General features: G+C 41.9%; 1 protein-coding gene and 1 long non-coding RNA gene across 2 annotated transcripts in view; one reads left to right on the top strand and one right to left on the bottom strand.

Moving 5' to 3' along the window:
• The first annotated feature begins 9,609 nt into the window (after nt 1-9,609).
• LOC148357522 (LHFPL tetraspan subfamily member 6 protein) overlaps nt 9,610-25,027 on the top strand; it is an 89,910-nt gene continuing 74,492 nt past the window's right edge. The window contains exons 1-2 of the mRNA XM_088345894.1: nt 9,610-9,879; nt 12,968-13,426. Coding sequence (XP_088202020.1) covers nt 13,042-13,426 — 385 coding nt within the window. The 5' untranslated portion in view covers nt 9,610-9,879; nt 12,968-13,041. The remainder of the gene's footprint in view (nt 9,880-12,967; nt 13,427-25,027) is intronic.
• On the bottom strand, nt 12,642-16,035 carry LOC148357525 (uncharacterized). The gene is made up of 3 exons (XR_015851553.1): nt 15,752-16,035; nt 15,417-15,495; nt 12,642-13,446 (listed from the first exon to the last, which is right to left on the bottom strand). It is a non-coding gene; the product is annotated as an uncharacterized LOC148357525 (long non-coding RNA).

Here is a 25,027-nt window from a genome sequence, read left to right as displayed (position 1 = left end):
CTGTTTCTTTCTAAAGTACTTGAAAAAGTAGTGGCACAGCAGCTGAATGATTTAATATCCGAGAACAATCTTTTTGAATCAATGCAATCAGGATTCAGGGCTAACCACTCTACTGAGACAGCTCTGATTAAGGTAACCAATGATCTCCTACGGGCAATGGACTCTGGCGCTTCATCACTTTTGCTGCTGCTGGACCTTAGTGCTGCTTTTGACACAGTGGACCATAATATCTTACTAGAACGGTTGGAAAAATTGATTGGTCTCTCAGGAACCGTCCTCTTATGGTTCAGATCCTACCTCTCAAATAGGACGCACTGTGCTAAATATGGCGAAATGACATCTGAGCCCTTTAGTGTTACCTGTGGTGTTCCGCAGGGTTCAGTGCTTGGCCCCCTTCTTTTCAGCATTTACATGCTTCCATTAGGTGATATTATTCGCAAGTATAATATCAGTTTCCATTGTTACGCAGATGACACTCAACTATACCTCCCGATGGAGGAATCTGCCACACTAAACTGTGCAAATTTGGAGGCTTGCCTTACTGAGACAAAAGAGTGGATGTCACTCAATTTCTTGCGTCTTAACTCTGAAAAGACCGAAATGTTAGTTATTGGTCCATCTAAATGCCGCGACTTATTCTCTAAAACTGCTGTGAACATTGACAAATGTCACATCACACGGAGTGACTCACTTAAAAATTTAGGTGTCACATTTGACCCCGATCTGTCCTTTAAAACACATGTGAAGAAAATTACTAGAACCGCTTTCTTCCATCTTCGTAACATTGCTAAAATTCGTCCTATACTGTCTCAGTCAGATGCGGAGATTATAATTCACGCGTTTGTTACCTCCCGTCTCGATTACTGTAATGCACTACTATCCGGTCTTCCGATGACCAGACTCAAGAGTCTTCAGCTGGTACAAAATGCCGCAGCGAGGCTTTTAACTAGGACAAAAAAGTCCAACCACATCACCCCAATTTTGGCTAAGCTGCATTGGCTCCCTGTTAGCCTAAGATGTGATTTCAAGGTTCTCTTATTATTATACAAAATCATACATGTGTAACCGCGTTGTACGTGTCCCACCAAAGATCCACATTCACGCTGGACTGGATGATGAGGTTTTTATTATTACAGTTTCTGCAAATGGATGAGTCACAACATTAGCTTTTTCTGCTGGGTCTGATCTCTTTGATCTCTTTGTAGTACTCTGGTAAAACTGACAACAAAGCATATCAAAGAGCTGTCTTTTCACTTTACAGAAAATACATTTTAGAATATCACAATACATTTATAAATCTTTGCATTTTAACAAGATACTTTTAACAAGAGATCGTATAGTGGATTTTTAACGTTTACAATGAATTCAACATGTTTTTCTTTACTCTGAATTTTAACCAACATCATCCTTTTTTTAATGTATATGAAAAATAGGAATAAAAACAATAATGAGTCTAAAAATGGGTACAATTTACCTGCAAATGGATGAGTCACAACATTAGCTTTTTCTGCTGGGTCTGATCTCTTTGATCTCTACAAGGGGAATTAATATTTAGTAAAACAGAAACAAAACGAAAATAAACCTAAACAGCTTGACAATATCAATCACATTACTATGCATGGTGAGAGATTTGTCAGCTGGGGTTATAAAATTTAAAATTAACTTATTTTGTGGAGCACCAAAAGATATGTCTTACCTTTGTAGTACTCTGGTAAAACTGACAAAACCCCGCCTCCTGGTCACATGTTAGAAGCCAAAACCAAACCCCACCCCATACCAGCAGATGGCACTGTTGGACTCAGCATTGCAGGACATTTACCAAAAACTATACACATATTTTAGCAGGAATTTCAATAAAATAAAAGTTATTATTACACCCGTTACATACACCCCCCTGAAATTCTGCTAAATATGGGAGTGCTACACTAAACAGAAAAAAAAATCACATGCCAAAAAGGCAAATACTGATGAAAAAGAGGACACGAAAACTGGTACAGTATAACAAGGAACAAACTGAAGTGCATGTCAGTTCTAAAACTCTCCCAAAAAGGAGTGTGAAAAGAAAGGAGGCGATCAAACTCCTAACTAAGCACAGACTCAAAGATGCCTGTTACATCTCTGAAATATCAAACATTGTTCCTGTAGTTGTAAGTGCTCACATAGGCACAATTCTTGTTTCTTACTCAAGCTTTGTTACTCAAACTGAAAGTGCATCTCTACTGAACTTAAACTAGGAAATTGCAGATATTGCGGATAGAGGATTGTCACCTACCACATGGTCATTAACCTGACAAATAAGACGACTAGGAGGCCTGATGGACTGGCGGACCCTAAGACCATAACGGTTAGGTTGAGCACAAATAACCTGAGCTTGAAGGTCTGGGGCAGTCAAGTCTAAACAGTCAGTATCAGGGGAGTCTGCGTCCAGATGGTCAGTGTTCAATGGGGTCTCGTCTGGGAGACCCATACCCAAAGGGATCATGTTTTCAGAGCACTGTGATGGGCTTTCCGTATTGTCACTTGAAGTATGGTCAACATCTTGTTCGGGGATGTGCTGACTTCCTCGACTGGATGTATCAACACTGCGAGAGTCGGACTGGGCATCAGATCTGCTGTCTAGTGAGTTATCCTCTACCTCTGGATGAACTTGCTCTTCACCTGCCTGTATCACCCAGTTTACTGTACGGACATCACTGTCTTCAACCGCGTCAGGTAAATCAGGGCATACATCACTTCCATGCATAGCAGCGTCAGACTCTGAGTGTTCAGATTCGCTGGCCAGATCATCCTCACAGGGCAAGAAGCTAACAGAGAGCAGCAAATTCCTGTGAACTACCTTCTCTTTGCCCGTCAGACAATCCTTGACTCTGTAGACATTGAGATCAGGCTTGACTGATATGACTTCATACGGGGTTGACTCCCACTTATCTGCAACTTTGCGTTTCCCCGGGACACCTCTGTTGGCGATCAACACCCGGTCTCCCACGACGAGAGGTGATCCTTTGGCCCTACGGTTGTACAGCTTGGCATGACGAGTCTGTTCTCTGAGAGTATTCCTCTGTACAATTTGAGCAGCTTCATGTAGATCTTTCTTCAGATGGCGTACAAAGTCAGAGTAGCTGACAACAGCATCATTGGTATTAGCATGTTGAAACATGACATCGACAGGGAGACGAGGGATCCTACCAAACACTAGGTAAAACGGTGCAAACCCTGTTGTCTCATGCTCTGTGCAGTTATAGCAGAATGTGAGCTGCTGCAGCATTTGTGGCCACTTTGCTTTGGGCTGAGGGGGAAGGGTTCTGATCATATCTCCCAATGTTCGGTTGAATCGTTCTGCGATACCATTTCCCATGGGGTGGTACGGAGTGGTATGGGATTTCTGCACCCCCGCCATCTCTAGAAGCTCTTTGATCAGTTTGTTCTCAAAATTAGCTCCCTGATCAGAGTGGATACGCCGTGGGAAACCATAGACAAGGAAGAAATCCTGCCACAGACGGCGAGCAACTTGTTTGGCGGTTTGATTTCTGCAAGGGAAGGCGTGCGCCATCTTGGAGAAATGATCAGTTACGACCAGGACATCTACAGACTTGTTCTCTTGCTCAGCAGTCCAAAAGTCTATACAGACCAACTCCATAGGCTCAGAGGTGACTATGTTCTTGAGTGGTGCACGGTTGTGTGGTTCCAGTGTTTTCCCTACTACACAGCGCTGACAGGATTTGACATAATTCACAACATCACGTTCCATGCCATTCCAGAAGAATCGTTGCCTCACCAGAGACAAAGTACGGTTCTGGCCTTGGTGACCTGCTGAGTCATGTAAACCTTGAAGGACTTTCTGTTTCAATGAATCAGGCCCCACAAACTGGAAGATTTTCTTGGCCATGTGAGGATCTTTCCTTATTTTGTAGAGCATGCCATTCTGTATGGTGAGTCTGCTCCAATGCTTCAGTAGTTTCATCACACTAGGCGACTCGACAGCTCTCTCACGCCTGGTAGGTCTCTTGTGTCTATGCACAAAGTACATGGTTCTGCTTATTGTGTTGTCCTGTTCTTGTAAACCAACAAGCTGACTCTGTGGGAGTGCCGTTGACTGATCTCCCTTCTGCAGAAGATTGAAGTTGGCATCTGTTCCCATCACTTGACCCACGCCACCAGTGGACTGAGCACTGAAGACAGCAGCAACCTCTTCTGATGTCACAGAACCATTGGAGCCTGATGGAATTGCCCTTTTTACTGACTCGTCTGATGTCCCAGCACTCTCGTCTACAACAGCGTGACAATTGTTGGATACTCTGAACACCTCTTGCACAGTACTGTTGTTCACCCTGTTGACTTGGTCCAAGAGCGAAGTATAGGGCTCGGTAACAAGGCGATGACCCACACATGACCGTACAAATGGCTCACGGCTCAGAGCGTCGGCTACGATGTTCTTTGGGCCGGGAATGTACTTCAGGTCAAAATTGTATGCAGCTAGCTTCGCTACCCACCGCTGTTCACACGCAGGAAGTCTTGGTTTGGTCAAAATGTATGTAAGTGGGTTATTGTCGGTCCACGTGGTAAAGTGTCTTCCTTTCAACCAATGGCTGAATTTATCACATACCGCCCATTTCAAGGCAAGAAATTCGAGCCTGTGTGCAGGGTAGTTGAGCTGGGAGCGAGAGAGCGTCTTACTTGCAAGGGCGACTGGTCTGGCTACTTTTCCACCAGGTGGCAGCTGTGACAGGACTGCTCCAATCCCATCAAAGGATGCGTCGACAGCCAGAATAAACGGCGCATCAAAATCTGGGTGGGCCAGAGTGACACCTGTCACGAGGTCGTGCTTCAGTGTTTCAAAGGCGTTCTGGCATGCATCGGACCAATCTGCAGGCGTCAGCTTCACTTGACCTTTCTTGCGGGCTCTCTTGCGCTTATGCTTGTCACCAGATTCAGATGTGAGCCTGAACAGAGGTTTTGCCTTCGCAGAACATGCTTCAATGAAGCTTTGGAAATACATCACCATGCCTAGAAAAGATCTGATTTTACTAGGGCATGGCGTCTTGCCATCCGACTCCATTAGATCAGCGACTTGTACGTCATTTATCGCTCTCACTTTCTCGGGGTCAGTCCGAATTCCATCCTCACTGATGACATGCCCAAGAAATTTCACAGTCCGTCTGAGGAAAAAACACTTTTTGGGTGCGAGCTTGAGGTTGTGTTCCTTAAGGCGAGTAAACACCATCTGCAGGCGTTGGAGTGCAACTTCCTCTGTGGGGGCAAACACCATCAGATCGTCGAGGTAACATAATAGGCTCATGAAATTCTGATCACCAAATATTGACATCATCATCCTCATAAATGTTGCAGGGCTGTTGCAAAGTCCCTGAGGGAGCCGGTTGTACTCGTGAAGGCCGAATGGTGAGGAGAATGCCGTGTACTTTTTGTCGTCAGGGTGCAAGGGGACATTGTAGTAGCCTGACGTCAGATCCATTGTGGAGAAAAAGGCATTTCCCCCAAGTGCGGCCAAAGCATCAGCTTGATGCGGTAGTGGGTAGGCATCCTTTATGGTTCTTGCATTAAGCCTTCTGAAATCAGTACATACCCTTAGTTCTCCATTCCGCTTCCATATGAGAACAAGCGCAGATGCATAGTCGCTAGTCGACTTCTGAATAATTCCTTTCTCTTCCATCTCGTTCAGAGTCGTCCTCAGTTTTTCATACTGACTTGGTGGTATACGTCTGTAGGGTAGACGGAACGGCTTATCATCAACAAGGTGGATACGATGTACAAACTCTTTGGCCTCTCCACAGTCCATCTTATGGCGAGAAAAGATTGACTCGAATTGTTCGATGATATGAAGGAGCTTGTCTTTACACTGCAGCGAAACCTCACATGACTTCAGGTCAATGTCTTGCAGTCCCAGAGCTTCCAATGCACGCATCATGTCCTCTTCTCACCTGGGTCGGACCTCTTTGCTCTGTACACTCTGCACGTTGCACTTGACCTCCTCTGCATTGGGCAGGTCTTCCGCTGCGATACAAGGAGACACATCTGCAATTTTCCTGTTTCTTCTCAGCACCACAACTCTGTCCGTGGGATTAAAGACTTTAACAGGCACCCATCCATCTCCCCAGAGTGGAGTAACAACTCGTCCGACAAGGACTTGTCTGGGCGCAGCCTTAGATTGGGTTGGCTCAACGACCACTGTGCTGCCCGCTGATGCCCCGGCCAACTCAGGTAACTTGCCCCAAATAACGTACTCGGTCCGTGGATTCAGCGTCACGCAACTCTTGATCTTTACTGTCCCTACCTTGTCTGGAATGCAATCACCTCTCCATCTCTCTGTGTTGGAAAGCATTGACAGGAATTGACTGTGGTTATCGGACAGACCGTTGTCAGGAGTGGAAACTAATCTCCAATAGCCATCAGTACTTTTCAATTGAGTCAAAATATATTTGATGGCATTGCTGCCAAGGATCATCTGTTCTGTCTGGCCTGGCACCACCATTACTGGTATTATCATTTGGCACCCGTAAACTGTGACGTGAATGTCGTACATATCTCTGGGAGAAACTTGGTGTCCACCGCAGCCTACAATGACATAATCATCGGCCGTGTAACTCATCATATCAGGGAATTGCTGCAGGAGGTACTTAGCTGTGTCCTCACTTACTGTACAAGCCATCGACCCGCTGTCCAACAGCGCTCTGAAAGTGGGGCCTTCTTGCACAAGTACAGGTGTGTAAAACAGTTCGTCAGTTTCCGCTATTCTCTGAAACCCCTGAAAGATCAGCTTCTTCGATGGAGGTATCTTGTTGCTATACATCTCATAAATTGATTTATTATCTTGCATGTCAGGCTTCACATTAGTGGTGGGAGGTATACTCAGTTGATCTGCACTGTTCTCCCCTAAGCGCAGATCAGTTAGTTTCCCTGAGGCAGCGGGACAACTTTCGTCACTGGACAATCACGTCGAGAATGCCCTGGGGCATGGCAGTGAAAGCAAAGGTTTTTGTCTCGGCAATGAGAGAGAGCACTGTGTTCGACTTCTTTGCAAATGATACATGGCTTGGCAGTGAAACCATTGATTCTGGCTCCAGGTCGCCTGGTTGGAGCTCCCCCTCTCTCTTGAAACTGGTTCGAGGTGACACGTATCAGAACTTTCTCCAACATACTAATAACGTCCGTTAGAGAGACATACTGTGGACTCGAAGTCTGAGGTGGCTCGTGCACGAGGGTTGGACCATGGTTCACCTCAGCTTTGTGTACGGCAATTTCCGCTCTATTCGCAGGTTGTTGTAGGGAATCTGCTTTGTAGCTCTTCTCAGCGTGGTATTCATTCAGCACCTCTAGTACCTCACATGCTGACCACTTTTCGATGGTTTTTGATCTGTAAGTGAGTGCCAGTTCCTTGCATGGGCAGTTCCTAATAAACATGCGAGTAACCCCTATTTCAGGGCTGTCAAATGTTTTGCCCTGCTCACTCAAGCACTCAGAGGCAAGGTCAGCTGCTCTGTTTAGTCTCAGCCAGTAGTCATAGGGGTCTTCCTGGTCTTTGGGCAAAGTTGAATAAAAGTCAGCTAAAGGGACAGCGGAGTACTTGGTACAGCTAAAGTGTTTCCTGAGAAGACTATAAATCATGTCAGGGCGCGTATAGACGTCTATATTACTGTTTCTAATGCCAAACCTAACTACAACTTTAGCTTTTCCTCTTAAATGTATAAGGATTTCCTCTGCTTGCTCTTCAAGTCTCACATTACTCCTTTTAATAAATGTCCTCATAAGATCTTCCCACTCATGTATTGTTATTGAGTCTGAGCCATCCCCAATAAATGACGGCGGTTCCTTAACCTTTCTCTGCGTAACCACCTGACTCAATCTGTTTGCTACATCTTGTGTGGCAGCAGCGTTAGGAGCTACTATATTATGTGACTGTATATTTGTGAATATGCTATCAGCCAATTTATGTCCTATCTCCTGAATAATATTTGTCATCTGATCAGCTACACCCTCAGAAACGTCACTTGTGCTCTGAGTAAACGTGTTTCAAAGATGTAAATAAGTCAAAATCGCCTGCGTAACACGTCACTGTATAGCAGTTTTAAATACTGTGAGCTGATGGCTTCATGAAATGATGTGGCAGGTAGGACAGTCCTCAGTTCGGAGAGCTTGATAGAAGTCACGGGTCACGGCACCAATGTAACCGCGTTGTACGTGTCCCACCAAAGATCCACATTCACGCTGGACTGGATGATGAGGTTTTTATTATTACAGTTTCTGCAAATGGATGAGTCACAACATTAGCTTTTTCTGCTGGGTCTGATCTCTTTGATCTCTTTGTAGTACTCTGGTAAAACTGACAACAAAGCATATCAAAGAGCTGTCTTTTCACTTTACAGAAAATACATTTTAGAATATCACAATACATTTATAAATCTTTGCATTTTAACAAGATACTTTTAACAAGAGATCGTATAGTGGATTTTTAACGTTTACAATGAATTCAACATGTTTTTCTTTACTCTGAATTTTAACCAACATCATCCTTTTTTAATGTATATGAAAAATAGGAATAAAAACAATAATGAGTCTAAAAATGGGTACAATTTATCTGCAAATGGATGAGTCACAACATTAGCTTTTTCTGCTGGGTCTGATCTCTTTGATCTCTACAAGGGGAATTAATATTTAGTAAAACAGAAACAAAACGAAAATAAACCTAAACAGCTTGACAATATCAATCACATTACTATGCATGGTGAGAGATTTGTCAGCTGGGGTTATAAAGTTTAAAATTAACTTATTTTGTGGAGCACCAAAAGATATGTCTTACCTTTGTAGTACTCTGGTAAAACTGACAAAACCCCGCCTCCTGGTCACATGTTAGAAGCCAAAACCAAACCCCACCCCATACCAGCAGATGGCACTGTTGGACTCAGCATTGCAGGACATTTACCAAAAACTATACACATATTTTAGCAGGAATTTCAATAAAATAAAAGTTATTATTACACCCGTTACACATGGACTTTCCCCCTCATATCTTTCAGATCTGATTTCCCCCTATGTCCCGGCCCGAAGCCTTCGTTCTGAGAGCGCCGGTCTTTTGGTGATCCCAAGAGCCAAGAAGTGTTCCGCAGGTTTGAGAGCGTTCTCCATCCGGACACCGGTGTTGTGGAATGCTCTTCCCCCTGAGATCCGATCTGCAACCTCAGTGGAAATGTTTAAATCTAAGCTTAAAACTCACTTCTACTCTATAGCATATGAATAACCTAAACTGCTTATGTGTAATAACCCGTAAAGCCCTTTGAGACTCTTTGTGATTAAGGGCTATACAAATAAAAATGACTTGACTTGACTTGACTTGCTGTCCGTCACCCCTCTTGAGGGAAACTACCAGGGTAGATAGATTCTGAGTGGCAAATCCATCCTAATATTCTTACTTTCTCTTATTTTTCTCTCTCAATATGTTTATCGTGGAATGACACGTCTAAATACTCTGTAAACATCTCTCACTACCTTGTTATGACAATAGAAGCGATTCTATTCATAGTGTCATAATTTACTAGGTGCACGTGAACGCTCCGTGACGCGTTCATCGACCGCTGGGTCCAGCCCCTGGGTGGGGATTGCGGTGATTGATGGTCGTCTTCTCAGAGGCGCGTACGCTCGCTGCTAACTCACTCGCTCGCCCTCTCCGCGCATTCGTCACTCTGCCCGGCGTCTTTTCCTCAGCCGCCACACCGCCGAGCTTCCATCGATCGCGGGGGACGAAGTGAGGGGTTAGAATCTTTGCATTCAAACGAAGGAATTTACTCTTTTTTTCTTCTTGTCGATTGTGGAAAAGTTTTCAGAGACTGCGGCGGAGAGGCGCACTTTATTACGGACCTCTTGCGACATGTAAGCCCCCCACTCTTTCGTTATTATTTTTGATATTAACAATCTGGCGTTGTAAGCACTGCGATAAATCATCCCTAAATCGCTTCCTGCGAGGCATAAGCAAACATCAAGTTTACGGTTTAGTTACTGTAATCAATTCAAAGGTCAACAAATCTTTTTGTACTACATTATACTGAAACTTTTTGAATTACTGTTTAAGATGTCTTTCGCTCATTCAGATGTGCACGTTGTAGAATGTAATACAGTTGACCCTCTGGATACGACATTAATCCCTTTGGAGGTCGGGTTAGCAGTATTTGCCGTATAGTGAGGGCTAGAAAACTATGGTAATTAGATAATGCATTCTAAAGACGATGGTACCCCAGGCAAAAAAAACACATTTTTATAAGTATATTTAACATTAGTAACAATATAGTTTATCGTCAGTATTACTTATATGCAGTACTGTATACGTGTACAGTATATGACTAAATGAAAATACATGTAAAGGAAAATACAATCTTTTTTCACTTTTGGTGTGACGTGATTTGAGCTGGCACAGTGGAGTTAGCAGGTAGATGGTTGGAGGAAACTGCAGATTAAAAATGAGTAGTCATGCCCTTTTAAGACTTTTTTTTGCTATAATCGCCTCCCAACCCCCAAGCTATGGCCATGACAAATATTACATTATATTCAAGACTCTTGCTGAAAAGAACTTAGTAACAATTTTCACTAAAGTAAAATGTATCTGTTTTGTCAATTTAAATGATGAAATTAATTAAACTGAAGTAGAAATTTTGTTGGCAGCACGCTGGCACAGTGCGGCACAGTTCTGAGGTCATGAGATCGAACCTCCTGTGTGCAGTTTGTATGTTCTCCCCGTGCTTGCGTGGTTTTCCTCCGAGCACTCCGGTTTCCTCCCACATTCCAAAAACATGCATGTCAGGTTAATTGGCCGACCAAATTGTCCCTAGGTGTGACCGAGTAAGCGAATTGTCTGTCTCTGTGTGCTCTGCGACTGGCTGGCAACCAGTTCAGGGTGTCCCCTGCCCACTGCCCGAAGATAGCTGGAATGGGCTCCAGCCCCCCCGCAATCCTACTGAGGATAAGCGGTGCAGATAATGGATGGATGGATGGATAGAAATTTTGTTATGCAATAACCATTTATATTTGTGGTGTGTCATGAGTTTTTTTCATTAAAAATAAAAAAACTTGATTTGATGCAGAAAATTATGAAAATACAGTATTAAAGGATAATCAAATTGTCATGGTTGCTGATTTGGGGCACCTGCCCCCGTTGGCACCAACAGCCACGGGACCCTATTGGCTGTTAGACTGTTTTTAAACTCCCGTCTTCCGAAACGAAGCCGTCAGACCGTCTGCGAACCTATGCTCTCAGCTAGGCAAGCTTTTGTACTCTATGACATTATCCTGCCCTGTTTTACTGCCTGATACCTGTTGCCGCCCTTTTTCTGGACCCGTTACTGCTTTTGCTCCTCCGTCCCGGCCATCGACCTGTTTTGCCGTTTCCTGCCTGATACCTGTTGCTGACCTCTTTTCTGGACCCGTTTCTGTTTTGCTCCCCCGTCCTGGCCATCGACCTGTTTTCTCGCTGTCAACGACTACCCTCGCTCGACACGGAAGTGTCACTTCCGCGTTCCTGCCATCTGCTACCTGTGACCGACGATCATCGGATCGTGGATGCAAGCACTCCTCTCTTTCTTAATAAAAACTGAGTAAAACGAACGCTATTGGGTCCTTTCTCTGTTCCTGGTCTATGACTCAAATATGGGTTTAGTCTAGATTCTTTTGAACCAATTGTTGTCATTATTTAGGGGCTTATTCATTTTGAGTCCATTTTAACCAAATCGTTTTTAAAAGTTTTAATCAGCCTCTTTTCTGTGTATTTCATGTGTCTTTTTGAAAGACTAACATATTTTACCGTTTTTAAGTCGCTCTAAAATACATAAGTTTGTCAATACCAGAACGGAATCAGGACCCAAATGCGTAGCGTTAACCACAAGTTTATTGATAGAAAGAGGAAGGGCAACGCCCGCGATCTGGTGCTCGCTGGACGCGGGAAGCAATCCGCTCACACAATTTGATCGAGATCCGAATACGGAAGTGAATCTTCCGGAACGGGAGATGGCGGTGTCAAGGATGGAAAATACAGGTCATTTGCTGGGACAGGGAGCAAAAACATGGTCGGGATCAAAAACAGGTCGTACGCCGGTACGGGAGAGCAAACGTGGTCAGGATCAAAAACAGGTCGTAGCCGGAGACAAACAGGGAGATCAAGAACGGACGGGTGGAAAAACGGATGCAAAAAGCGTGACCGACGGGAGTCAGGGTCAAAATGCTTGCCTTGTAAGAACAGAGGTTCGCTGACGGACTGACAACCGGAGAGTGAAAGGACTGGGCTTAAAAAGGGACAGGGAACCAATCAGGTAGCCCGCAGCGGCTGGCGCCAAATGAGCGGGCACAGGTGAAGCTAATCAGTAATCATGACAAAATTTGACCAGCCATTATAAACAGTGTGAAGAAGAAAAAACATAGATCACATTGGCGTATAAGTTGCATTTTGGGGGGAAATCTATTTAATCCAAGCCAACACCAAGTATGAACATGTTATTTAACATTTAAATGACAATTTTAATTTAAAATAGAGTAGAGGCAACAACAGGCTGAACAGTATGCTAACATTACATGAAACAAACCAGAAGGTATGGTATGTTATAATAACATATTTATATTATATTTATCTGAGTAATATCCTTCTAAAACTCACCAAACCAACCATGATGCAAAATGTTATACTGATAGTAATGTGTTAATAATTTCACCTAAGTTGCTCCAGAGTATTTTGGCGCAAGCCTTTCCAAAACATGAAAATGCGTCTTACAGTCCAGAAAATACGTTACAGTACTTTTTTGTCGGCATCATCAGTTGTATTTTAGGGAATTTAATAGACCTGAGAACCGAAAATTGGATCTTCCTTGTTTGTAATGGTGCTTTGTTTAGCTTTTTAAGACTTTTTACAACTAAGGACTATACAAATAATTGAGACTTGACCTCATATTTGACTGCTAATTTCCCTGCTTGCCAATAGGGCCCTGTGGCCGCTGAGGAGGTGAAAACATCTGGCCGCCTCACCTCAACATACCTGCCAGCATCTTCACCCAGATGGCGTCCAGTTTGACATGTGTGGGGGCCCTTTGGACAGTTCTGTCCTTGCTGTGCGCCGCCGCCTCTTGCGTGGGCTTCTTCATGCCCTACTGGCTGCTGGGCACGCAGATGGACAAAGCCGTGTCCTTTGGCACATTCCGGAGATGTTCGTACCCGGTGCGCGACGAGGAGCGACAGGCTACCGTCATGGTGGAGCAGTGCGGCCGTTATGCTTCCTTTCATGGCATCCCCAGCCTGGAATGGCGCATCTGCACAGTGGTGACGGGTGTTGGTTGCGGCCTCCTGCTGCTGGTGGCCCTCACCGCACTAATGGGCTGCTGCGTTTCCGAGCTCATCTCAAGGACCATCGGACGCGTGGCCGGTGGCATCCAGTTCGTCGGAGGTGAGTGGCGCTCGACTGTGCTGTGTGGTAAAGGATAAGAAGGGGAGGTGTACTCTCAGTCTTGTGGGAAATGGACTCAGTGATTGATGAGTTGGATGTAGATTTACATATACATTGATCTTTCTCTTTGTCCAGTCTACCTGACTTTGTTTCATGAAGTCCATTTTTGTCAATTATTACACACAGTACCAATTAAAATGATACAAACCGATTGACGAACAAACCAACGACTTAACCGACCGATCGACAACAAAATGACTAACCGACAACTCGACCAACCGACAAACAAAATGACGAATCGACAACTCAACCATCTGACAACTCAAACAACCAACGACAAAATGACCAACTGACAACTCAACCGACCAACAACACAATTACCAACTGAAAACTTAATCAACCAAAAACTTAACCAACCGTGCAATCAACCCACTAAATGAATTACAAACCAAACAACTCAACCAACTGCCAACTTGACGAATTAACCAACTGACCTATCAGCCAACTACCAACCCGACCAACTAACCGATTACCCGACCAACAGACCACTCAAGCGACCAACCCACAACCCAACCAACTGACTGACAGACATCCTGACCAACCAACTTACCTACCAACCTACCTACCAATCAACCGACCAACCAACAACTGAACAACTGACAACTCAACCAACTGACAAAAAAAAAAAAAACGCTAAACTACTAACCAGCTGACAAATCAACCAACCGAGTATTCTCAATCAACCAACTACCCTACTGAACCACCCCCACACCAAAACATCTAACAAACCAACCAATCAACCAACAACTCAATCAACCAACCAACTAATCAAGCGACCAACACTACATGTAATGCTAATATGTTTAGTGACTAAATGGTTATGCTTGAATGCAGGGTGCCATCCGATTGACATCAGTCTTTATGTTTTTGGGTCAATCCAAATAGTCTGTTTACTCGATTAGTGACAAAAGTTAACGCCAAAGGGGTTTAATCTAAATTAGTCTTAAACGGACTATTAGTAGTCTGAATGAAAACATTTTTAGATATCAGTGTGTGTTTACGTTGTTCTACAAGCTATTGACAATATTCAGATCTTATTCTGACTATTCACTGCATGTAAACGTATAGTAACTATTGACTAATAAGTAAATCGTCCAATGACAGACATGTGGACCAAACAACTGACATTTTTGACTGATGCGGACTAACCAATAATTGACATTTAAACAAACCAATCACTGGCATGCATGCCGACCATTTCAGTTTTATTCAATAGCATCTATTTTGAACCACCCAATGATTGACATGTGGCGACATCTCTATTCCTTCGCATCAACTTTAAAGCCGCCAGTTCATCACTTGTGGCGTTTTCTCCATTACTCGTGTGCAGCACATGGGCTGGCATGTCTGCAAAAATGTTGTTTTGACTTGGAGCGCTGTCCACAAGTCTCATGTGGCTAGCGGTGTGTGGAGAGAACGCCCACGCCGTGTCTTCCTGGGACGGACTTGAGATGTCTGGCCATGAAAGTCAGACAACATCCATCCTATCCACATATATCAAAGGGGTTGGCCAAACTACTTTAATTGTGTTTGTTTTCTCTCCAGTTTTGAGTGTTTTATAACCAATTTGATGAAACCTATCTATTTAAGAACAAATATAAAAAGAAATATAACATGTACAGTGTTTCCAATCGAATTTTGTGAGACCTTGTTGGGAGGATAGTCTAAAAAAGGTCAGGGGGAAGAAAATCTTTGTACATTTTAAATTCTAATCAAAATCTGGCACATTATTAGAGTAAATTCAAGAAGCTAGATCTATTATTCATGTATGCCCTTTTATTCTATTCTTGTACTTCATTCTAAGCATTGTAAGAAACAAATATATTGTCATTGTAACATGCGAAACTCACAAAATTAACATTCGTGTCTGATACCGGGACTATTGTGATGATGAGATAAAATTGACTGCCTTTTTGTGTGTTATACATACCACTGGTGGTCGGTCTAGTCGTTAGAATACTGTTCCCTCATTGCTGTGATTCCTGTTACATCCAACAGCAAATACAGAGCTGAAAAAAGTGAGATTTTATACGGGTTTCTAATAAAAAATAAGGGTTGCACAATATACAACATGAAATGTCTAACTACAAAATAACATCATTTTTTTAAATAATACAAGCAAGAAGAGAAAAAAGAAGGAAAAATTCAGAAAAAAAGCCAGAAAAAGAGAAAAGAAAGAAACAAAGGAAAAAAGTAAATAGAGAACAAAAAGAAAAAAATAACAGCTAGGAAAAAATAAACACAATGACATTGTACTGTACATACCAGCTCTGTAGCCTAGATTGTAGGGCGCCCGCTCCGAGACAGGGAGGTCGCTGGTTCAAGCCTCGGCCGAGTCATACCTAAGACTTACAACATTGGTAGTCATTGCCTCCCTGCTTGGCATTAAGGGTTGGAATTGGGGGGTTTGGTCACCTAATGACTCCCAACACAGCAGTTGGGTCTAAAATGGCGGCGCCCTGTTTGTGTTGCATTCAAATAATTTCCAATTATACCAAGTCAATCTTGTTGCCAACATTGTACTTTCATTAAAAATGTAATTAAATACAGTTGTGTATCGTGCAACCGACTAAATAAGCCCCCAAAAATGTTAGTATTATGCGACAAAAGATACCAGGAAAAAAAAGAAATGGAAATCTTGTGACAGAATTGTTGTAAAAACAAATGACGTTTGTAGGCCGTAGAACTTTTGCAATAATACATTAGTCAATTCATTCAAAAATGAAAATTTTTTTTGCATTGCCGGAAACTCAGCAAAATGTAACGTGATGTCAAGTTTTGGACATGTTTGATAATGACTTAGTTGCCACACTTGGGATTGCTGTTGCTCACTGTTGTTTCAAGCGTTGCTCACCGACTTTGTGTGAACGCTCAGACCCGTGGAAAATTAGAGGGAACATTGAATACAGGTTTTTGAGGGCCACCACATTTTGTGGGTCAAATTAAACCATGGTGGCCCTCCAAAATCTTCCTATGGTATAAGAAACACTAATGTAGATGTCTGCATGTATTTTTAAATGAAAAAAATGGGATACAGTATGTCACAAAAGTGAGTACACCCCTCACATTTCTGTAGGGATTTCATTATAATGTTTAATAGAAGTTCACTGTAAAAACCGCTTTGACACAATGAAAAGTCTGTCAACAGAGGCCATGGCTTACTGGAAAAGATATCCTCTGGTCTGATGAGACAAGGAATAATTTCTTTGGCTCAGATGGTGTGAACCATGTTTGGCGCCAACGAAGTGAGCAGTACAAAACATGTTTGTGTCATGCCTTAGGTCAAGCATGGCGTTGGGAATGTCGTAGTTTGGGGCTGCATGAGTGCAATTGGAACTGGGGAGTTGTATTTTATTAGGGGAAACACAAACTCAAGCATATACGGTGAAATACTGGGCCAGAAAATGATCCCAACCCTCCAAAAACTGTCCCACAGGGCAATGTTCCAGCCTTATAATGACCCCAAATACACCAAGGCTTTTCTAAAGTGGCTATGGGTTAAGGGGATGGACTGGCTGCGCATGTCTCCAGATTTAAACCCAATAGAACGTCTCTGAGGCATCCTCAAGTGGAAGGTGGAAGGTGGTGTACTCACTTTTGTTAGCAGGGGTTTGGCTACTAATGGCTATATAACGAGTTTTTTTTTAGGGTAAAAATGAATTTACAATTCTATATCAGCTTTACACAGATTACTTTTCATTTTGTCAAAGCAATGTTTCTTTAGTGGTGTTCAGTTAAACATAATGATGAAATATCTGCAGAAATTAGAGGGGTGTACTCACTTTTGTGACATACTGTAGGTCTCCGTTATCGGCCACATCTTGGAATCCAATGCAGCACACCACTCCAAATAGTTGCCCAACCCGCATAAAAAAACTTACTAATATCTGTCGTCAGGGTGTCTCTTCTGCACAAGTGTCCCTGAGTACTCTCGGATGCTGCAGCCCTCTCATTAGCTGGGCGACGCTGGCTAGCTAGCTGGCATTCTGCGGCTGGCCGCGCTGCTATTTGGAATCCCCGTCACGCCGCTTGGTTTGGAAAAGTGACAAGAAGCTCAGGTTGCGGACGGATTTGACGGAGCGTGCGGATGGGGTTGAGGATAAGGACTGCCTTGGCAGCTTTTGAAGGGGGAAAATGCTTGCATTACTGAGAAACATCTGTGAAATGGAATGCGCTCTTAAAGCTCATTTAATTATCCTAAAACATTCAGAGTACAATAAGAAAATAAAATCCCCTTCTTCATCCCCACCCAACACCCCGAAACACCTAATACACAGACACACACAATGGCTGAAATAAAATAAAAAAAACAACAACAAAAATAATAGAAATAGAATATAAATATGGTAAGGCACATGCTATTATTTTAAGTACCCCCTAAAATTTATTTAAGTACAAATGGCATACTTGAATGACATGTAGTAAAAGACTCACCGTTTTCTTTAGAAGTGATTGTGAGGAAGCGAGTTTGGCACCCCTGCCTTAAAGAGTTTAGAGATTGTTTTCATTCATTTTTGAAAGGTTTTTGGCTATCGGTTTGAGATTGGATGTGTGTGTGTGTGTGTGTGTGAATGCGTAAGTGTGAAGCACATTGTAAAGCGCTTTGAGAGGTCGTCAGTGACCATTTACCATTTACACAATTTGAAGAAGCTTACATGTTTGCCTGCCATTTTACTACTACAAAACCCTGAATGACCATTTGCCGAAACAGGCTTGTTCAAGTGGTGCTTTTCACACTTAATGGTAGGTTACTGCACACAGCTGAGCCTAGAATGTGATGGTCGCAGAATCAATTCAAGCATCTTCTACTTTTCCAATTTCATACTCTAGCCACTAAGGTTATCCACTCAGCCGCAGGCTATGGATTGTTGGTAGCTGCTATTGTTATAGTTAGATGCTCCTGCTTCGTTCTTTAGTGTTGCTTACTTTCACAGCTGATTGTGCAAGCGAACATCACTGAACTCTGTGATTCAGGGTCTCATCAATTGTAAAAAATCAATCTTTTACCAGTTTTTCTAGTAGTTAGCCGCTAATACTAGCCATATACAAGAGCTCTGACCAAGGCTGTATATGTAAAGAAAAAAATGAAATTTTATTCACCTTAGGTGTGACATGACTTGATGGTACAGAGAATGGTAAATTGTCTGATTTATATAGCGCTTTTCAAGTTACTCAAGACCTACCTAAGAGCTTTCTTTACATTGTGTTTCACACTTAGTCATTTGCACACACACACACACACACACACACACACACACACACACACACACACACACACACACACACACACACACACACACACACACACACACACACACACACAGTTGGCCACAGGCAGCCATGCAGGGAACACTACAAATACAAATAAAAACTGATTTTAAAACTTAAAATACTTTGTTGTTTTAAACCCCCCCCCCTATTGTTAACAACTGTTTTGATCATTGGTTAGTTAAGACTATATTCCTTAGTGAAGGTGCCTTCTACTTATTTCTTGCTAATCACAAATTTCATTTCCATTTTTATCATGTTTTTGCTTCTCTCTTTAGCATCATTGCAAGTATTGGCTCAGCTAAAAAAATTCAAGTTTGTTGCACAAGATTTTGAACTGAATGGAGAGAGAAGATTGCATTGTGAAAGGGATATCAGCCAAGAGCATATTGACATTTTTATGATGGTACTCGTCACACACAAAAAAACACATAGTTTGAATTTTGCACATTTTGGGCACTCAAATGAATTTGTTATTGATGTTGTATGGTGGGGAAAATGGCGTAACAAGGGGACGAAAAAACACCATGACACAATGTTTTATACATTATAAGTATGACTAAGACTCACGAGAAGAGAGTATATTTTCATGCTGCTTTAATCATACATCCAAGCTCATTGGCATCTCACAACATACTGTCTCTGGGAATGGGCGTTACCTTTAATGTCCCTTGTCAACTCCTAACACAGGCACATTAGTTGCGCCTATTGGTTCCTACCAATACTTCCACATTTCCCCTTTTAAGCGAGTTACCAACAATTTCTTTTAACGGCATCTTTAATAACAACTATAAGTGCTTTTTAATTAAGACAAGGTCAAAGTAGGAGTCTCTGGATTGAATCTGATGTGGGATCTGTTTTTCTTAAGACTTCTTCAGGGCATCTCGATGTTGTAGGACCTTAGTGTCTGGGCTGGGCCTGTGATGACTCCAGGTTGCACGGTGTTCTTCACCCAGACTCTGCACCTCCTGTCTCTGCTGTGCGCGGTGTCTTTTTGTTGAAATAGGATTACTTGCTTCTCCTTCCTTTGTGGTTCTTTTTCGATGAAAGCTAGTAGGTTGGGCCACCTCTGTTCTGACACCATGGCACAATGTTCTATACATTGTCTGTATGACTAAGAATCTCGAATCTCATAGTGCTTTAATTATACATCCAAGCTCATTAGCATCTCACAACATTCTGTCTCCGGGAATGGGCTTTACCTGTAATGTCCCTAGTCAACTCCTAACACAGGCACAGTAGTTCCGCTTATTGGTTCCTACCAATATTGTCACAGCTATAACCTGGAGGTCCACTGTATCCGTTATTACAACAGATCCCATTAACATAAACATCCTTGCCATAGGATTTGGATGATAAATAAAAAAATATTTCCAGCTTTTAAGTAAGCTCATTTTAAGCTCACAATTTGCTATTTTTAGTTCACAGATTTAAAAAAAAGCAATATGCCACTGCATTTTTTCTTGCAAATTATCCCGAATCCTCTCACGGTTGGCGGCCAAGTGATTACAGTAGAAGAGTGTGAGTTTGGGGGTAGGGGGGGCAAGTGCACTCACATAATATCTTTAAAAAGCAGATGTCTCGGAAGGGCTAATTGGAAGTGACACAATTGGGAAGCTTGGCTTTATTCTGACACAGAGAGCGGGGGAAGGCGGGAAAACCCACAAATGGAACGTTCTGTGCCGTGAGAACGGGACAGATTGCGTAGGCGGCGTGGAAGAAAAAAAACATTTCTTTTATATTTTTTTGCATTGTTAATGCTGGCAATGTTGTTATTTTTCTGTCGGTCTATTTTTTCCATGAAGGCCTTAAGTGTGTTCCGCCTCAACGATCAAAACTCTAGTGACAGACTTAAAACGGATTCCTGACTTGGATTAGGTTGTTAAGGATTTCGGTTCGCCGGCTCCTTGGTGGACCTTCCCCCCGGCTTGTCTGATTGGGGGAGATTTTCACACACTATGTGGCTCTTTTAATTGTGTCCTTTTGGTGTTTGTATTCGTTATTTGCTTCTGTTGACTGATCTTGAACGAGCAAAAGGGTTGCCCTCCTCAAATACAACCATGAAAGGCGTCGTGTGTTCTGTCTCAACTAAAGTGATACATCGATGATAGATTCATTCTGCTTTTGACTCAATCAAGGCCGGATATTTCTTTTAAATAGGATTTCTGCGATTTTGATTCTTTCTTCAAAGGCCTACAGAAAGTTCAATTGTGTAGCTACAGCACTGTATACAGACATTGAACATATCAAAAGAGAGCTTCAACCCTCATCTCTCATTAGAAAAAAGTATGTTTCTAGCTTTTACCATTGTTTAGAAAACAAAAAGTTGAACGTTTTCTTGGAAATACTCGTTTCTAAGAAAACTTTAATTTCTAAGAAAACTTTAATTTCTAAGAAAACTTTAATTTCTGCATTTGTGATACCTCCAATGTCTAAACAATGCATATCATAAACACAAGGGCATTTTGCTCGCAAAATAACACTTTATCCTAAAACAAAATGAACTCATGAATGAACATACATGAATGATGCATTAATTTTTGCAAGATCCTTTCAGTTCCCTATGTTTTCTGTGATGTCAATCATGTTGCTGTTACCACACCAGTTAGGGCTGATCTGCTTTTTGTAACCTTGAGGATTTATCCAAAAGAGGGTGGTCAGGGGAGGGCCTCAGAACAGGGATAACAATTCCTTATCTGAAGACTTCTCTCCCTGTCCTACCTGCAAGTTCAAAATCCATTGATGACTTTCTCCCTATTTTGAGTCTACTAAAGTTTAAACGTAACAATTTTCGTCCTTTGAGATGCTTTTTTTCTTTGTCGGTGTCCAATATCAAAAACCAAATAAACGTATCAATTGGTACTCAAACGGCTCTGTAATTAAACAAATCGGTACTTGAACAAAAAATGAAGGTCATTTGAACAAAAAAATCGGAACTGGAGGTAACCTGAACACAGCAGAATGTTGGCATCATTTCGAGAGAGATCGGCATTCCCTCAACACGTGTTAAAAATGTATTGTGATTTAGTGGGTTTTATTGCCTTTTTGTTGATAATAATGGGTCCTGAGAAAGTTAGAGTGAGGGTAAGGAAAAGAGGAAAACAGTGAAAACAACAATCGAGTTGAAGAAGGAAATGATTGCGAAATACGAGAATGGTGTATGAATGTCTGCGATGGAAACTCTAATCAAAACAATAAATACTTTAAAATTGTTATATATTTTAATTTTACTACATGTAGTCTTTATTGTATAGACTTGTAATAATTAGCATTGTTTGGGTACTTGTTTTATTAATTGTTTGGGTATTAAGGTTGTTTAGGTTCACCTTTGGGAAGGCGTAGGAACATCTAAAAATAAATCCTATTACTTGGCATGTGAAGATATGTTTCTGTACTCGAACAACTCCATATTGGAACAACGATCCCAAACGCGGGGAATATTTTAGCGTCACACAACTTGCATATAATCTTACTTTTATGTTGTAAATTTCAAAAAGCAAACTGCTTCGACATTATTGTGTTTGAATGGGAAGCTGTTTGTTAACAAATGACTGTCCACAAGCATCCGTGCCTACTTAAAGTATCCTGGCAGAAACAGAATCTTATTTCTTAGTTCCCCCTACTTATAACTGTCTTTGATTTTTTTTTGTAATATTTTTCAATATTCACATCTGGAGGGTTAAAAACTAGATTGAGATTCCTTTATGTCAGAATTGCAATGCGTTTAAGAAACGGAAATTTCTCCCACCGTTGGCAGCGATTGAGTGATTGAACTGAGGGCAGTGGTAGATTGCTGTGCTGGCTAGCTGCCATAATTGTACATGTTGACGGACTGCTACGAGATGTGGTGTCAGACACTAAAAAAATTAAAAAATGACAACTACAGGAAAAAAATGACGTATAACCTTCTGGTTGTGGTTGTAAGCATGGGTGGACGGTAGCCGAGCAGGTCATACATCGGGTGTTACCTGTACTTTACCACAACTTTGACACTAAAGAATGGGACAATTTAAACTACGGAAGGCTGAGCTGAAACCATGCACCACTCAGTACAAATCCGGATCGACCAATAAAAACACATTATTCATGTAATTCACCATTTAATGGTCAGTATCTAAAAATCAACAACCAACTGCAATTTGAAATAGGGATCAGTTCCGAAATACTTGTCATGAATCCCTTAACACCGCACCATCTGCGGCCGAGACATGTAATGGTGGATTGCTGTGCCGGCTGGCTGCCAAGGTGGTCGTATGTGAGTCGGGCTGCTACATGCTGAAGATTTTGACATTGAATTAAAAAATATTATCTGCTGGAAAAAATAAGCATCTGCTGTTCATGGTTGTAAGTATGGGGGGACGTTTAGCAGGATGTAAATCTGATATTACCTGTGCTTTATACAACTTTGAAATTGACGAAGCGACAATGTGAAGAATGAAAGTCATTTGATGTAAATGAACATCTGGGCTGACCAAAAAATTGAATTCTTAATGTCATCAACCAATCACCGGACTGCATCTAACGATCGACAACCAATTGGTTTTGCTGCGTTTTATCATTGACTTGAAGGACAAACAATAAAGACTATGAGCAAAGTCATTGGACAGAAAGTCATGGATGGACTCATCAGATAATTAAAGAAAATACTGAGTCGCAAATCTGATAAGAATGGTTTTATTGGAATTTAAGGACTCAGATGGGACTTGAGGACGTTTTTCAAAGATTTTCGGGGTCATGTTGGCCGCTTTTTCAACCCGTAAGACAAACATTTTGAAACAAAGAAATAGAAAAAAAGACTTGTACCGCTGAAATAGTATGAGATTAAATTGGTTTAGAGCAGAGGTTTTCTATTTTTTTCCCAGTAATGACACCCTGTAAAAATATCTATACATGTAAAGACATACAGTATATATTTTTTCCAATAAACCCAGAAATGGAAACAGGAATGAAAGTGGAAAAATATTTTGGGGGTAAAATCAGAAAAAATAAATAAACATTCTTGATTTTCTTTTAGCAAAAGGACAAAACCAAAGAAATATGCTGTGGTCCTCCCAATTTTCTTTCGGTAATAACCCCTGCAAAAATGGAGTTATAAAGGTACATATATATTTATTCGCCAATTGGGCCTGAAACCAGGAGAAAATATTTTGTGTTAAAAATCAAGGAAAAAAGATCTAATTTCTCTGTTGTAATAAAAGATGAAACAAAAGACGTAATCTGTAGAACTTAATGTTTTTTCCCCAATAATGACCCCTTATAAAGACACGTACATAAACGTACATTGTTTTTGTTCAAAATTCTTTTAGTTGAAAAGCACACCAAAAAAAATTGTAATAAAAAGATGAAATAAGCCGTTTTTTTCATCATTTTTCCCTGTTAATGACCCACTTGTAAAAATCAATACATACAAATGTATATTTTCCTAGCCAATTAACTTGAACCAGCGGAAAACATTTTAGTTGAAAAGCAGGGTAAGAGGGGAAGGGGATTCCATATTCTCTTTTTTTGTTTTATTTTGTCGTAAAAAGATAAGACCAACATAAAATAAAATAAATGAATTATAATTAAACCTAGGGCAGCACGGCGACGCAGTGGTTAGCGCGTGTGCGGCACAGTTCTAAGGTCTTGGGAACCTCGTGTGTGGGTTCAGATCCAGCTACCAGACTTCCTGTGCGGAGTTTGTATGTTCTCCCCGTGCTTGCGTGAGTTTCCTCCGGGCACTCCGGTTTCCTCCCACATTCCAAAGACATGCATTTCAGGTGGATTGGCCGGTCCAAATTGTCCCTAGGTGTGAATTAGCGAGCAAGTTGTCTGTCCCTGTGTGCCCTGCGATTGGGTGGCAACCAGTTCAGGGTGTCCCCTGCCCACTGCCCGATGATTGCTGGGATGGGCTCCAGCACCCCCGCGACCCTACTGAGGATAAGCAATGCAGCTAATGAGATGTGATGAGATAATTAAACCTTGTGAACATAAAACATATGACTGTTATTAACTGTAATTATTTGAAGTCATCCATCCATTATCTCCATTGATTATCCACAGTAGCGTCACGAGGGTGCCGGAGCACATCCCAGTTGTCTTTGAGCAGTGGGCAGGGGACACCTTGGACTGGTTGCTAGCCAGTCGCAGGGCACACAGGGACACACTTGCTCATTCACACCTAGGGACAATTTGGACCGGCCAATTAACCTAACATGCTTGTTTTTGGAATGTGAGAGGAAACCGGAGTGACAAGAGGAAACCCATGCAAGCACGGGGAGAACATGTAAACAA

The sequence above is a fragment of the Urocampus carinirostris genome, chromosome 10 (assembly GCF_059441175.1).
Source record: "Urocampus carinirostris isolate Australia breed hairy pipefish chromosome 10, RoL_Ucar_1.0, whole genome shotgun sequence".
NCBI classification, from domain to species: Eukaryota; Metazoa; Chordata; class Actinopteri; order Syngnathiformes; family Syngnathidae; genus Urocampus; species Urocampus carinirostris.
The sequence above is the reverse complement of the archived record's forward strand: the minus strand, read 5'-3'. Positions and strand labels throughout refer to the sequence as shown.